At 40.6% G+C, this 17483-nt stretch overlaps 1 protein-coding gene across 1 annotated transcript in view; it reads left to right on the forward strand.

Moving 5' to 3' along the window:
- LOC115546853 (hepatitis A virus cellular receptor 1 homolog) overlaps nt 1-3808 on the forward strand; it is a 4748-nt gene extending 940 nt beyond the window's left edge. The window contains exons 2-6 of the mRNA XM_030360632.1: nt 295-639; nt 1540-1614; nt 2436-2521; nt 2983-3085; nt 3462-3808. Coding sequence (XP_030216492.1) covers nt 295-639; nt 1540-1614; nt 2436-2521; nt 2983-3085; nt 3462-3535 — 683 coding nt within the window. The 3' untranslated portion in view covers nt 3536-3808. The remainder of the gene's footprint in view (nt 1-294; nt 640-1539; nt 1615-2435; nt 2522-2982; nt 3086-3461) is intronic.
- The last annotated feature ends 13675 nt before the right edge of the window (nt 3809-17483 follow it).

The raw sequence follows: 17483 nt of genomic DNA on the forward strand, positions 1-17483 counted from the left end.
CTTTCCGAATGCTCGATGGTAATGCTCGAGCTTGGAGCCTGAACAATAGCCGAAACAATATGGAATTGGGCCCGATTATACATGTGACATTCACTTGGTTTGCATTGACAACACAAAGTGCATTAAAAAATAAGTTTTCATCATTATGTGAAAACGCTCAGCAATAAAGCTATAACAGGACTATCCTCAAACCAATAGCAATAATGAGGGGTTATGCATTGGAAAGAGGGATAGAATAAAGGTCATATTTTGACTTAATTTAATGCTATAACTTCCTCTATCCCTCTATTACAGCTGCTGAATGTGACCTGGATGTGCTCGGCACTGTGGGTGATGATGTGACTCTGCCGCTTAAATATGATGCCAGAGCAAATGGTCTAAGTTGTATATGCTGGGGACGAGGTGTAGTACCATCCTCAGGCTGTGGCAATCAGCTGCTCGCCACTGACGGTCTAAGAGTGAAAAAAGACTCACTGGTGTCCAGCAGGTACCAGCTCCTGGGTGACCTGAGAAAGGGGGATGTTTCACTGACGATATTAAACGTCAGTGAGATGGACTCCGGACGATACGGATGCAGAGTGGGAAGAGAGGGATGGTTCAACGACGATAAATATCACTTTTCACTGAGAGTTCAGAAAGGTGAGTTTATTTTATGTAGACTATGGCTACTGTTATATATACAAAATGCCAGTTTTTAAACATAAACATGATAATTAAAATAAGACACACACTTTATTGAATGAAGGATGACTCTAACCCTTGTTCATGTGTGTGGGAGACATACATTTTCTCCCAAAATGTAGCTTTTTTGCCATTTCAATTTAAAGGGGCCTATTTTACCGCCAGGTGTGATGTTTATAACCCATTAAAAGTAGAAAATAAAATATTCGATGATAATCTTTACTGATCAAACCCATTTCTGCTCTTTGTATTCAAACTAATTATGCCCACAGCCTATAAAACGGTTACAATTACTATAAACTATATAAAAAGTAATAATCTCATTCTTTATACTCAATCCCAGGGCTTTGCTCTTGCGTGTGTAGTTATCCCAGACCCTGTGGAATTATTCCTGCAGTCTTTTACAGTTTTTTATCCAATACCTGGTCACACATCCATTCAATATTCTGCACATTTTGGAATCTTGGTCAAGATTATTTGTATAGATGTCGAAGGAGATTAATATTTTTTTTATTACAATTACATTGTTGGGTCTGTAATTATATTTTCAAAGTATTTTTTTGAAACAAGGCCAATAACGTAAATACCAGCCAATAACGTAAGTAATTTATTACATTCTTTGCAAAGAGTTATTACGTTGTTGGCTCAACAGCTTTATTACAGCATTGGCAAGTTATAACGTCATTGGCTTTATTACATTTCAATGATTACGTTATTGGCAGATTTACGTTATTGGCTCTTATTACGTTATTGCTTGTTACAGACAGTTTATTGATCACTTTTTTGGCATGCAGGTGTGTTTTATGTTAGTCCCGATAACATGTTTCTAACCAAATATTTTATTGTGCATTGGTTAAGATACTAAGCCCACCCCAAAGTGGAAATTGGATGATGTTACCTCCACAGAACAGACCATATTGAAGTACACACAAGGTATGCCTCCAAAAAACCTTTACACATTATACCAAATATACAAAATTCAAATATGATGATTGAATAATGTACGGAAAAGACACCGAGATGCAGAATAGCGGGAATGTTCACCTACCAAAAAGATCACATTGAATAGAGAATTCGGAAAGGTGACCTTTTTATTGTGTCTATTGCTACTGTTATATGTAAGAAATACCCGTTTTTAGATATAAACATGAGGTTGAAAATTAGACACACACTATGTTGATTGATTGATGAGTCATGTATGTGGAAAACATACATCTGCTCCACATACGTGTCTATTTTGCCATTTTAATATAAAGTGGCCGACTTTACTGCCAGGTGTGATTTTTATAATCACTACAAGTAGACAATAATATATACAATGATAATTACAACCGAGCAAACAAGTTTCTGTTTTTTGTATTCCAACTAATTATACCCATAAGACGGTTATAATTACTGTAAACAATTTTCAAAAAGAGATTCTCATTCTTTAAACTCAAACCCAGGGCTTTGCTGTTGCATGAGTAGTGATCCCAGAGCCTGTGGAATTATTCCTGCAGTCTTTTAAAGGTTTTTATCCAATACCTGGTTAAACATCCATTCAATATTCTGCACCATTTGGAATCTTGCTTAAGATTATTTGCATAGATGTCGAAGGAAATTAATAAAAAATGTAATGTTGTGAACTGTAGTTCCAAACCCTGATCCAAGATGTTACCATTTCTCGATCAATTCCAGTTCATGTAGTAATCTTGCCGTGCCACTTGATGCATGGGTTAAAGGGTGCTTTATTGTTTATTTACTACTTTATACAGTTACTGAAGCACGGAAGGAAACAGGAAGTGATGAGGCAATGGACTACACTGAGGGCCCTGTGGTGACAAGTGTGAAGACGTATCAGGTACAGAGACCATGAAGTTCACAGGTTTATGATGAGAAACATTTCAGTCAACGCCTCAGTGACATTCGGTTCTTCAGGTCTTGACGAAGATTCGAATGTGATCGAAGCGTTGACATCATTTTTATTGGTGGAAATGAACCCTTTATGAGCAGTAAACAGTGTGCAGCCTCCACTCCCTCATAAGTATTGTAACCTCACTTGTCCGGCCCCTGCATACAACGGGCTTTGTGTGCCGCTCCTTATGATAGACATACGCATCCAAGTCAGATGGATTAGTCATGAGGTAATGTTTACATCCAAATCAGACCTATAACTCTTAGATCCCATCTGTATTACACATTGGGCAATGCTTCTGGTGTTGAACGTTTGTCAAACAGACAATGAAAAAGTGAGGCCTTGATGTAATCAATGGGAGACGAGTGTGTAGTAATTAGTTTTGTTTTGTTCTTTGTGTCCTGCAGCAGTCAGACCTCCAGCAGAGCAGCCTATGGGGCTTCACAGGAAACACACTCAGACTGTCCTTCATCATCTTCATACCTGCACTACTGCTTACTGTTGGCTACAGTCAGTACACACACACACACACACACACACACACACACACACACACACACACACACGCACGCGCACGCGCACACGCACACGCGCACACGCACACGCACCCACACACACACACACACACACACACACACACACACACACACACACACACACACACACACACAGACACACACGCATACACACACACACACACACACACACACACACACACACACACACACACACACACACACACACACACACACACACAATAATACAGCCATATACAATACAGCCACATACAGAGTACATAGAGACAAAAATTGCAGGCACACACACACACACACACACATTGTCAAAAGAAGAATTACTGAAATGTCTGATGCTTTTTGTCCCTCAGGATTGATGAGGTCACAGCAGAGAGCGTGGAATGGACGACGGATTAAATATGACCAAGAAGACAACTCATTGTAGTGTGTGTGTGTGTGTGTGTGTGTGTGTGTGTGTGTGTGTGTGTGTGTGTGTGTGTGTGTGTGTGTGTGTGTGTGTGCATGCTTGAACAGAGTGTTTGTCTGTTAATGAGGGTGTGTTAAAGTTAGTGTGAGTGTTTTTCTGCATGCTTGATCAATAATTACAGTTTCCGCAGTAAAACAAGTTTGTTACATACATTTTTCGTGGTATCTTTGTCTTTCACCTTTTAGTTTAAACTATTCTAAACACAATAAAAAACTAAAAGAATTGTCACGATGGAAAGGGAAGCGTTAGTTTTAGTGACGATTTGGTAGCATGTTCATCAGGTCTATCAGAAACCCGTCATTTATTTTCAGTATCATGAGGACCGCAGTCTATTTCCTCTAAAGAGGAAGTGAAAACGATTACCCACCTCACTTTCCACGAACTCTGTAAAATATAGAGACGCCAATACACCACCATTCCCTCTCTCTCACCCTCTGTGTCTCTTTGTGGGGTTGACGATGTTCACATACGGGCCTTCAGGAGAGCTGTGATTATGAAGAATATGTATGTATTTTTTGAACGGAGAACTGTTCAGCCATACTTTCACTGTTACTTTAATTAATAATTAATTTGAGAATGTTGAACTTCCATTCTTTCATCGCATCTGTAATGACACAGCCTTAAATAATTGGGATAATGCCGCAACTGTCTTAATGAGTGCAACTGGGAAGTCTATGGATCAGTTCCCATCGAGTCGTCCTCTTGCCCTCAACCTTGAGCAAAGGGCCAAGGGCAAGGCACCTTTGTCCTGCCTGATTCATACATGTCTAGAGAAAAGGCTGTGCTGAAGCTGAAGGCCTCGACATGCTTCTGCATTGTTTGGCCAAATCCTTCACACACACACACACACACACACACACACACACACACACACACACACACACACACACACACACACACACACACACACACACACACACACACACACACACACACACACACACACCATGAAACAATGTTTCAAAAAGTTTTCAATGTATACTTCTGTGCAACCGACAAAATTTGTTAGCACCCGAAAATTTGTCTTGTGTCTATTTGAAAGGCTGTAACGCAAACCATGGACCGATTGGCCATGCAGAGGCCCATGCATGAGTCAGCAGGTAAACAATATGATCTTTTTATTTTATTTCAGTAATATAACCTTGTATATAATTTTCAGTACGATGCATGGCCCCTGGCCATATAGATATGCAGAGGGAACTGGGATCTGACCGGGTCTTGGTTGCACCAACTGGGCGTAAGCGGGGCCGGTTGCACCAACTGGTCTTAACTAAGCCTGGTCGTAACTGCTAAGTAGGTCTTAGTTACGGTGCAACCGGCCATAAGCAGGCATGCCTGATCATAAATTATGGGCTATCAATATAATAATAGCATGATTGACCCTAAACCTTTATTGAAGTGTGAAGCGAAGTGAAACATAAATAGAGGAACAAACTGAACATGAAGTTCTAAGCACCACACTAACACATTGAGGCGAAATCAGAATGAGGTTTTAAGACAGGAAGTACAGGACTCATGGCAGTGGTCTGGTCTCAGTGTGAAAGGGGTCGATATGTGTCACTTTTTTATGAATCATTTACAAATATTATATCTTTTTGTCAATGAAATGTTTTCTAGTCTGGAAATGTTCAAGTAAAATGGTATGCTTGTGTGTGTGTGTGTGTGTGTGTGTGTGTGTGTGTGTGTGTGTGTGTGTGTGTGTGTGTGTGTGTGTGTGTGTGTGTGTGTGTGTGTGTGTGTGTGTGTGTGTGTGTGTGTGTGTGTGTGGTGCTTGTGTGTTACTAAGGGTGTATAAAAGTAATTTTGTGTTATCCTGCATGCATGATCAATTTTAGGTCAAACTAATTGAAACACAGGAACAAACTAGACTCATTGAAAGGATCGTTTATAGCGACAGAAAGGGAAGCGGGTAGTTTCAATTTAATACATTTGTTGGGCAAACAGAGAGCCATCATTGCTTCTTCAGAACACCAGTCCTTCCCCCTACAAAAGGACGACGTGACAAGGATGATCAACCCCGCTTTCCACTGACTAAAACATAGAGACACCAATGCACATCATTCACCCCCCCCCCTCTCTCTCTCTCTGTCTCTGTCTCTCTCTGTCTCTCTCTGTCTGCCTCTGTCTCTCAGTGTGGTTGACACAGTTCAGATAGGGGCCATCAGTAATGCAACCCTGTTTCAAATATCTGAGGATACCAACACAGCAAGGGGCCGTATTGTCGTAGTGAAAATTGGTGGATGATTCTGGATTGAGAAATGTTCAAATAAAAGACCTTTCCTCAATGTTAATTTGATTTCTCGATTATGTTGTTCTTGCATTCCTTCATCACATATGTAACATCTAATGAACTGACCTCATCATGGGATATAACCACGCAGGTCTTCATTAGGACATCATCAGCTTAATGAAGTGCAACTGGACAGTCTCTGGTTCAATCCTCAATGAGTTCCCCTTTGGCACTTCCCCTTGAGCATGGCACCTTCCTACTGATTGGTGCCTTGCATACATGTTCAGACAAGCATCTCTTTTTGCATGTAAGCCAATGGTTTAGTGTGTGGTTTAAGACAGGAAATTACCGGACATGTGCTTCTTGCTGCTAATGTATGGTTACTTGTTGTCTGTGTTTGTTTGCTACCCCCTCTATGACTCAGCCTGTGACATTGTGAGGTATTTGAGTGCGACTGGGAGGTTGTTTTAGCATTAGAGCGTGACGTAATGACGGCCGTGTACTGCTCAGGATTCCTGCTCCTGCTGTGTCTGTTAACAGGTAATGACATCACACATTTCTGGTACTACATGTTATTAGACTTCCTATGGAGAGTCAATATGATTCAGGGCACTCAGAACCTTTCTAGTAATGTTACACAGCAATCAGGCTGAGAAAGAAAGTCTGTGTGGGTCACCACAAGTCCATGCTTCTGATATTCTCTCCAGGAAAAGGCTCTATCCTGTACGTCTATACTTTTGTAAGGCACATTTTCAGACTGAAAATCTCTCCTGTGGGGCGGTCGGATCGGACTCAAATGTCTGTGTGATAAATTTTTATATGCAAAAATTCAACTTCCTTTAGTAACTCCCTCTATCCTTCGGGTCAGGTCATAGCTGTCATCATAATGTATCTCCTTTGTTGTTCTTCTGTTACTTTACAGCTGCTGAATGTGACCTGGTTGTGTTCGCCACTGTGGGCTATAATGTGACTCTGCCGTGTAAATATGATGTCCAAGCAAATGGTCTAAGTTCAACATGCTGGGAACGAGGTGCTATACCAACCTTAGGGTGTAGCAATCAGCTGATCGCCAGTGACGGTGCAACAGTGAGAAAAGACTCACAAGTGTCAGCAGGTACCAGCTCCTGGGTGACCTGAGAAAGGGAGATGTTTCCATGACGATATTAAACGTCAGTGAGATGTACTCTGGACAATACGGATGCAGAGTGGAAATAGCGGGATGGTGGAACGACCTTAAACATCACTTTAAACTGAGAGTTCAGAAAGGTGAGTTCCTTTTATGCAGACTATTGCTAGCTACTGTTATATATACAAAATGCCAGTTTTTAAATATAAACATGATAATTAAAATAAGATACACACTTTATTGAATGAGTTTAAATAGCAGGATAGTTAAACGACCTTAAACATCACTTTCAATTGAGAGTTCAGAAAGGTGAGCTTATGGACTAAGATCTGTCAGCAAACAGTTACTGTAATAGCATCAATTAGCAAAAAAGACTACTTCTATTGTAATAGATACAATGTGCCGCTTCAAAATAAAAAATACTAAAATGACAATGGGACACAGTTTATTGATCACAAGTCAAATCGCTTTTGGGCATTCAGTGTTGTTTGTTGTTAGCCCCGATAATATATATCTAACCCAATCTTTAATTGTGCATTGGCTAAGATACTAAGCCCACCCCAAAGAGGAAATTGGATGATGTCACCTCCACAGAACAGACCATATTGAAGTACACGCGTACACCTCTAAAAAACCTTTACACATTATACCCAATATACAATATTCAAATATGATGCTTGAATAATGTACGGAAAAGACACCGAGATGCAGAATAGCGGGAAATGTTCACCGACCAAAAAGATCACATTGAATAGAGAATAGAGATTTTTAGATATAAACATGACAATGGAAATTAGACACATACTTTGTTGATTTATTGATGAGTCATGTGTGTGGGAAACATACATTTGCTTCCCCATGTCTATTTTGCCATTTTAATTCAAAGGGGCCTATTTTACCGCCAGGTGTGATGTTTATAAGCCATTACAAGTAGACAATAATATATACAATAATAATCTTTACTGAGCAAACCCGTATCTGTTTTTTGTGTTCAAACTAATTATACCAACAGCCTATAAGATGGTTATAATTAATATAAACTATTTAAAAAAGAATAATAATCTCATTCTGTAAACTCAAACCCAGGGCTTTGCTCTTGCATGTGTAGTTATCCCAGACCCCTTGGAATTATCCCTGCAGTCTTTTACAGGTTTTTATCCAATACCTGGTCACACATCCATTCAATATTCTGCACATTTTGGAATCTTGCTTAAGATTATTTGGATTTTGATAAAAAATGTAGTGTTCTGAACTGCAGTTCCAAACCCTGATCCAAGATGTCGCCATTTCTCGATAAATTGTACTTCAAGAAGTAATTGCACCATCTTGTTGTGCCCCTTGATGCATGGGTAAAAGGTTGCTTTATTGTGTCTTTACTAGGTTTTACAGTTACTGAAGCATGGAAGGAAACAGGAAGTGATGAGGCAATGGACCACACTGAGGGCCCTGTGGTGACAAGTGTGACGGCATATCAGGTACAGAGACCATGAGGTTCACAGGTTTATGATGAGAAACATTTCAGTCAACGCCTGAGTGACATACGGTTCTTCAGGTCTTGACGAAGATGCGCATGTGATCGAAGCATTGAGATCTTTTTTATTGGTGGAAATTAACACTTTATGAGCAGTAAACAGTGTGCAGCCTCCACTCCCTCATAAGTATTGTAACCTCACTCGTCCGGCCCCTGCATATAAAGGGCTTTGTGTGCCGCTCCTTACCTCTCTATGATAGACATACGCATCCAAGTCGGATGGATTAGTCATGAGGTAATGTTTACATCCAAATCAGACCTATAACTCTTAGATCCCATCTGTATTACACATTGGGCAATGCTTCTGGTGTCAAACATATGTCACACAAAAAAGGAGAAAGTAAGGCTTTGATGTAATTAATGGGAGCCGATTGTGTAGTAATTAGTTTAGTTTTGTTCTTTGTGTCCTGCAGCAGTCAGACCTCCAGCAGAGCAGCCTATGGGGCTTCACAGGAAACACACTCAGACTGTTCTTCATCATCTTCATACCTGCACTACTGCTTACTGTTGGCTACAGTCAGTACACACACACACACACATTTAATTCTTTATTTGAATCCACCGATCACATTACAAGAGACAAGATTCCAATATTTCAGAGATAAGATAAGTCATTGTTCAAGGGTACAAAAAACATCTCCTGCGCCACACTGCCAGGCTGCCTATCACTACTGATATGGAGCAGAACACACACACACACACACACACACACACACACACACACACACACACACACACACACACACACACACACACACACACACACACACACACACACACACACACACACACACACACACACACACACACACACAATAATACAGCCATATACAATACAGCCACATACAGAGTACATAGAGACAAAAATTGCAGGCACACACACACACATTGTCAAAAGAAGAATTACTGAAAAGGCTGATGCTTTTTGTCCCTCAGGATTGATGAGGTCACAGAAGAGAGCGTGGAATCGACGACGGATTAAATCTGACCAAGAAGACAACTCATGTAGTGTGTGTGTGTGTGTGTGTGTGTGTGTGTGTGTGTGTGTGTGTGTGTGTGTGCATGCTTGAACGGAGTGTTTGTCTGTTAATGAGGGTGTGTTAAAGTTAGTGTGAGTGTTTTTCTGCATGCTTGATCAATAATTACAGTTTCCGCAGTAAAACAAGTTTGTTACATACATTTTTCGTGGTGTCTTTGTCTTTTACCTTTTAGTTTAAACTATTCTAAACACAATAAAAAACTAAAAGAATTGTCACGATGGAAAGGGAAGCGTTAGTTTTAGCGACGAGTTGGTAGCATGTTCATCAGGTCTATCAGAAACCCGTCATTTATTTTCAGTATCATGAGGACCGCAGTCTATTTCCTCTAAAGAGGAAGTGAAAACGTTGACCAACCTCACTTTCCACTAACTCTGTAAAACATAGAGATGCCAATACACCACCATTCCCTCTCTCTCACCCTCTGTGTCTCTTTGTGGGGTTCACGATGTTCACATACGGGCCATCAGGAGAGCTGTGATTATGAAGAATATATATGTATTTTTTGAACGGAGAACTGTTCAGCCATACTTTCACTGTTACTTTAATTAATAATTAATTTGAGAATGTTGAACTTCCATTCTTTCATCGCATCTGTAATGACACAGCCTTAAATAATTGGGATAATACCGCACTCAATGAGTGCAACTGGGAAGTCTATGGATCAGTTCCCATCGAGTCGTCCTCTTGCCCTCAACCTTGAGCAAAGGGCCAAGGGCAAGGCACCTTTGTCCTGCCTGATTCATACATGTCTAGAGAAAAGGCTGTGCTGAAGCTGAAGGCCTCGACATGCTTCTGCATTGTTTGGCCAAATCCTTCACACACACACACACACACACACACACACACACACACACACACACACACACACACACACACACACACACACACACACACACACACACACACACACACACACACACACACACACACACCATGAAACAATGTTTCAAAAAGTTTACAATGGATTGTATACTTCTGTGCAACCGACAAAATGTGTTATCACCCCAAAAATAGTCGTGTCTATTTGAAAGGCTGTAACGCAAACCATGGACCAATTGGCCATGCAGAGGCCCATACACGAGTCAGCAGGTAAACAATATGATATTTTTTATTTTATTTCAGTAATATAACCTTGTATATAATTTTCAGTACGATGCATGGCCCCTGGCCATACAGATATGCAGAGGGAACTGGGATCTGACCGGGTCTTGGTTGCACCAACTGGGCGTAAGCCTGGTCTTAACTACGCCATGGTCGTAACTTGGCGTTCTAAGTCCGATACGTCCTAACCGTTACGCCGGTTGCACCAACTGGGCTTAGCGTTCTTTTAAGACCAAGGTGTCAATCCTACGCTTGGTCAGGGGCAGGCATAGAGTCGGAATTCCAGGCTGTTTCAATTACATTCAATCCGTCCAGCGCAACCATGGCACCTACAATACGTGTACAACGAGTGGGCATTTAGACGGTGTAGCTGCATTGGTTTAATAAACGGCCACGACCTCTTAAACTCTCTCTGAAAACGGTAAACTTTAATAAACAGAAAAAACACTGTGACAACGTTAGCGCCATAAACCTAATACAGAGTCCATCTTCTTCTGAAAACCCATGAGTCTGTGACTGGTTTTACATCTCTGATGGCGCGTTTTCCCATAATTCCCTGGGATAGGACCCCATATTTAAACAAATAACACAAAAAGCAATGACACAATATCTCTTTTTAACAGTACAACTTAAATCATTTTTAACCAAAGAATAAAATCATGAATTAAACAAATAATAAAATAATAATAAAAAATAATAAAATCATGAATTAACAAATACTGCAAATACATATTTAAATCTCTAATGTCCAGACTGAAGATATCGCTGGCCGATTAGTCCGTGCTCAACTTAAGACTCAGTTGTGAATATTGTTATACTTATGTATAAATGTTTTATATAGGCCGACACATTAAACGGATCTCTCCTGTCAAAACATCTGAATTAGTCATTAGTCACTTGTCATTTGATGATGTTTAATGCATTGCTTCTGTCAAAAATAACCATTCCCGTCTAAATGCCTGCTCGTTGTAAACACAAATACATATTTTAATTACATTCGTTTGCAGTGTTTTACATTAACACAATTAATGAATGACAATGAATAAAATAATGAATTATTTATTTCGGTGTCCAACAGCATGTCAAGTAAATAGTAAATAGATGTCGACACGAGGTATCCTAGCAACGAGGTGAGATGCCTATTCCATGGAACATTCACATGGCTCTCAACGACGCCCGGTCTTAGCCATGCGCGGGCATGGCTAAGTCCGGGCGTCTTTAAGACCAGGCCTAAGTCCCGTTGGTGCAACCAGCGTTAGTTCCATTCTAAAGCCAGGTCTTAACTAAGACTTACTTAGCAGTTACGACCAGGCTTAGTTAAGACCAGTTGGTGCAACCGGCCATAAGCAGGCATGCCTGATCATAAATGATGGGCTATCAATATAATAATAGCATGATTGACCCTAAACCTTTATTGAAGTGTGAAGCGAAGTGAAACATAAATAGAGGAACAAACTGAACATGAAGTTCAAAGCACCACACTAACACATTGAGGCGAAATCAGAATAAGGTTTTAAGACAGGACTCATGGCAGTGTTTTCATTGAGAAAGGGGTCGATATGTGTCACTGTAACGAGAACAGATAGCGGGAAGATTAGGGATGGACGGCTACATGTAAAAGTAAATTAAATAGTATGCTTAGCTTGAAAGTATTTTTACATCACGTAGAAAACAACATTTTTTATGAATAATTTACAAATATTATATCTTCTTGTCAATTAAATGTTTTCTAGTCTGGAAATGTTCAAGTAAAATGGTATGCTTGTGTGTGTGTGTGTGTGTGTGTGTGTGTGTGTGTGTGTGTGTGTGTGTGTGTGTGTGTGTGTGTGTGTGTTTGTGTGTGTGTGTGTGTGTGTGTGTGTGTGTGTGTGTGTGTGTGTGTGTGTGTGTGTGTGTGTGTGTGTGTGTGTGTGTGTGTGTGTGTGTGCGTGGTGCTTGTGTGTTACTAAGGGTGTATAAAAGTAATTGTGTGTTATCCTGCATGCATGATCAATTTTAGGTCAAACTAATTGAAACACAAGAACAAACTAAACTCATTGAAAGGATCGTTTATAACGACAGAAAGGGAAGTGGGTAGTTTCAATTTAGTACAATTGTTGGACAAACAGACAGCCGTCATTGCTTTTAAGTGTCTTAAGGGCACCAGTTCGAAAAGACGAAGTGAAAAGGATGTTTTCTGAATTGAGAAATGTTCAACTAAAAGTCCCTTTCCTCAATGTCAGTTTGATTACTTGACTGTTGTGTTGGCTTAGCATTCTTTCATCACATATGTAATATGTAATTAACTGATCTCATCATGGGATATAACAACGCATGTCTTCATTAGGACATTATCAGCTTTATGAAGTGCAACGGGACAGTCTCTGGGTCAATCCTCAATGAGTCCATCTCTGGAACTCCCCCTTGAGCAAGACACCTTCCTACTGATGGATGCCTTGCACGTGCAGACATCCATCTCTTTTTGCGTATTAGCCAATGGTTTCAGTATGTTGTTTTAGACAGGACATTCACTGGTTGCTGCTAGTGTATGGTTACTTATTGTGTGTTTTTGTGTACCCCCCATACATGACTCATCCTGTGACATTGAGAGATATGTGAGTGCGAATGGGATGTTGTTTTAGCATTAGAGCGTAACATAATGACGGCCGTGCCTGGATCAGGATAACTGCTCAATGCTGTGTCTGTTACCAGGTGATGACTTCACACATTTCAAGTACAACATGTTATTAGACTTCCTATGGAGGGTCACTATGATTCAGGGCATTCAGAACCTTTCTAGTCATGTTACACAGCAATCAAGCTGAGATGGAATTATATGCATTTGTTTTTGGTTTAGGATAAATGTTACTTAAAATAACCTAGCCCTTGTTTTCTCCAAACAATATTTGTCCCACTTCTCATTGAATTGAAGAACAAGCTAACTAACTTAAGCCGGTCATCATAACATTTGGTGCAATACTGTGTTGGTCACAACGACTCCACGCTTGAGATAGTCTCTCCAGAAAACGTACTTTAGTAAGCCACATTTTGGGACTGAAAATCTCTCCTGTGGGGCGGTCGGATCAGACTCAAATGTCTGTGTGATCAAATTTTTGTATACAAAAATTTCCCTTAGTAACTTCCCTTAGTAACTCCCTCTAACCGTTGGGTCAGGTCATAGCTCATAATTAGGTGTCTCCTCTGTTGTTCTTCCGTTACTCTACAGCTGCTGAATGTGACCTGGTCGTGTTCAGCACTGTGGGCTATAATGTGACTCTGCCGTGTAAATATGATCTCCCAACAAACGGTCTAAGTTCAACATGCTGGAGACAAGCTGTTCTACCAGCCTCGAGGTGTAGCAATATGCTGATCTCCACCGACTGTGCAGTGAGAAAATACCCTCTATTGATCCGCAGGTAGCAGGTCCTTGGCGACCTGGAATAGGGTGATTTTCCATGACGATATTAAACCTCACTGAGATGGATTCTGGACGATATGGTTGCAGAGTGGAAATAGGGGGAAGTTCGATCACCATATCACTTTCAATTGAGTGTTCAGAAATTCTTTTTTTTTCTTTTGACTGCTGCTACTGATATATGTACAAAATGCCAGTTTTTAAACATAAAACAATAATAATAAGATAAATAAAAATAAGACACACTTTATTGATTGATTGATGACTCATGTAGTTCATGTATGGGGAAAAAGTATATTTTGCTAGTTCATTTTAAAGGGGCCTATATTACCGCCAGGTGTGACGGAACCTATTACAAATAGAGAATAATATATACAATATCCTTTCTGAGCAAACCGGTTTCTGTTTTTTTAATTTAAACTAATAATCCCCACTGCCTGTAAGACATTTATAATTAATATAAACTATAAAAAAATTAGTTATTTCCATTCTTCAAACTCAATCCCAGGGCTTTGCTCTTGCATGTATAGTAATCCCAGACCCTTTGGAATGATCCCTGCTATATTTTACAGATTTGTATCCAATACCTGTTTACACATCCATTCAATACTCTGCACATTTTGGAATCTTGCTTAAGTTTATTTGGATTTTAATAAAAAATGTAGCGTTCTGAACTGCAGTTCCAAACCCTGATCCAAGATGTCGCCATTTCTCGATAATTTGTACTTCAGGAGATAATTGCGGCATCTTGTTGTGCCCCTTGATGCATGGGTAAAAGGTTGCTTTATTGTGTCTTTAATAGATTATACAGTTACTTAAGCATTGAAGGAAACAGGAAGTGATGATGAGGCAGTGGACCACACTGAGGGCCCTGTGGTGACAAGTGTGAAGGCGTGTCAGGTACAGAGACCATGAGGTGCACAGGTTTATGATGAAGAACAATTCAGTCAACGCCTCAGTGACTTTCGGTTCTTCAGGTCTTGACGAAGATCCGCATGTGATCGAAGCGTTGAAATCGTTTTTATTGGTGGAAATGAACACTTTATGAGCAGTAAACAGTGTGCAGCCTCTTCTCCCTCATAAGTATTGTAACCTCACTCGTCCGGCCCCTGCATACAACAGGCTTTGTGTGCCGCTCCTTACCTCTCTATGATAGACATACGCAGGGGCGATTCTAGGTAGTGTGGGGGCCCTAGGCAGAGGATTGTTGAGGGGGGGGGGTGGAGCGATTGTTGACGGGGGGGGGGGATGCGGCGCCTCTGGACATACGCATCCAAGTCAGATGGATTAGTCATGAGGTAATGTTTACATCCAAATCAGACCTATAACTCTTAGATCCCATCTGTATTACACATTGGGCAATGCTTCTGGTGTTGAACATATGTCAACCAAAAAATGAAAAAGTAATGCATTGATATGTAATCAATGGGAGACGAGTGTGTAGTAATTAGTTTTGTTCTTTGTGTCCTGCAGCAGTCAGACCTCCAGCAGAGCAGCCTATGGGGCTTCACAGGAAACACACTCAGACTGTCCTTCATCATCTTCAGTACACACACACACACATACACACACACACACACACACACACACACACACACACACACACACACACACACACACACACACACACACACACACACACACACACACACACACACACACACACACACACACACACACACACACAGAGACTAACATACCAACTCAGACACCCTCAGTCACATGCTCACACAGTCACAAGCACAAATACACCCACGCACACATGCACCTACAGGCAAACAGTGCACCCACCCACTCAGATGAACAAATGCCTGGAAACACAGACGCCCATGCCCACATGCACAAATTCACATTCACACTGTCACAACATGTACAACCACTTCTGCACCCATGACACATACTCAGAGTGCTCACAAATACACATAGACACACTCACACATACGCACAGTGCTGACTTGCACAAATACAAGTAGACACACATACACAAATACATGTACACACACACACACACAGTAATACAGCCATATACAATGCAGCCACGTACAGAGTACATATAGACAAAAAATGCAGGCACGCACATACACACACACACACACACACACACACACATTGTCACAAGAACAATTACTGAAATGTCTGATGCTTTTTGTACCTCAGGATTGATGATGTCACACCAGAGACTCTGTATTCGGACGACGGATTATATCTGACCAAGAAGACAACTCATTGTAGTGTGTGTGTGTGTGTGTGTGTGTGTGTGTGTGTGTGTGTGTGTGTATGTTTGTGCGTATGCTTGAACGCGGTCTTTGTCTGTTAATGAGGCTGTGTTACAGTGTGAGTGTTTTTCGGCATGCTTGATCAACAATTTCAGTTTACACAGTAAAACAAGTTTGTTACATTTTTCGTGGTATCTTTGTCTTTTACCTTTTAGTTAAAACTAATTTTAACACAATAACAAAACAAAAAAATTGTCACGATGGAAAGGAAAGCAGTTAGTTTTAGTGACGATTTGGGAACATATTTATCAGGTCTATCAGGAACCCATCATTGCTTGTCACTATCATGAGGACGGCAGTCTTTTTCCTTCAAAAGAGGAAGTGACAACGATGACCAATCTCACTTTCCACTGACTCTGTAAAACATAGAGATGCCAAATTTGCCAATACACAACCATTCCCTCTCTCTCCCCCTCTGTGTCTCTCTGTGGGGTTGACGAATGTTCACATACGGCCATCAGGACAACTAACATATTGAAAGTATATGTATTTTTGAACGGAGAAATGTTCAACAAAATCACTTAATTTCACTGTTACTTTGATAAATGATTAATTTGAGAATGTTGGACTTGCATTCTTTCATCCCATGTGTATTGACGCGGCCTTAACTAACATGTTTTGGATAATACCGCAACGGTCATAGTGAGGGCATCATCAGCTTGCAACTGGGAAGCCTATGGTTTCATCTCTAATTAAGTCTTCCTCCTGCCCTCAACCTTTAGGAAGGGCCTGGCACCTTTCTCCTGCCTGATTCAGTCATGGAGTCTAGAGAAACGGCTCTGCTGACGCTGAAAGCCTCCACATGCTTCTGCATGGTTTGCCCAAATCCATGCACACACACCATGCAACAATGTTGCAAAAGGTTTACAATGTATGCTTCTGCGCAATTAACAAAATGTGTTATTACATCAAAAGGGGGTGATCTATCAACCAACAATGTGCACGTCTCTTGATAATGGATTGCAATATAAACAGTCAACCCCTTTTTTCAAACAATATCAGGTGACCATTCTTATTTTTCTATGCTAAAAGATAAAGCTTTGTGAAAGTAATTACATGATTTCAATGTTTAATACAATCAAGCCAGCTGTAACCTGCTGGGATGTTGCTGAGTCACGTTGACGTTACAGATTCCAGCTTGTGTTGCTTACGTGCTGCAGTCACCCGAGCAAAAAACTTGGTACCAGCAATTACACACTTCCTGCATC

This window comes from Gadus morhua, chromosome 7 (genome assembly GCF_902167405.1).
Source record: "Gadus morhua chromosome 7, gadMor3.0, whole genome shotgun sequence".
Classification (NCBI taxonomy): Eukaryota; Metazoa; Chordata; class Actinopteri; order Gadiformes; family Gadidae; genus Gadus; species Gadus morhua.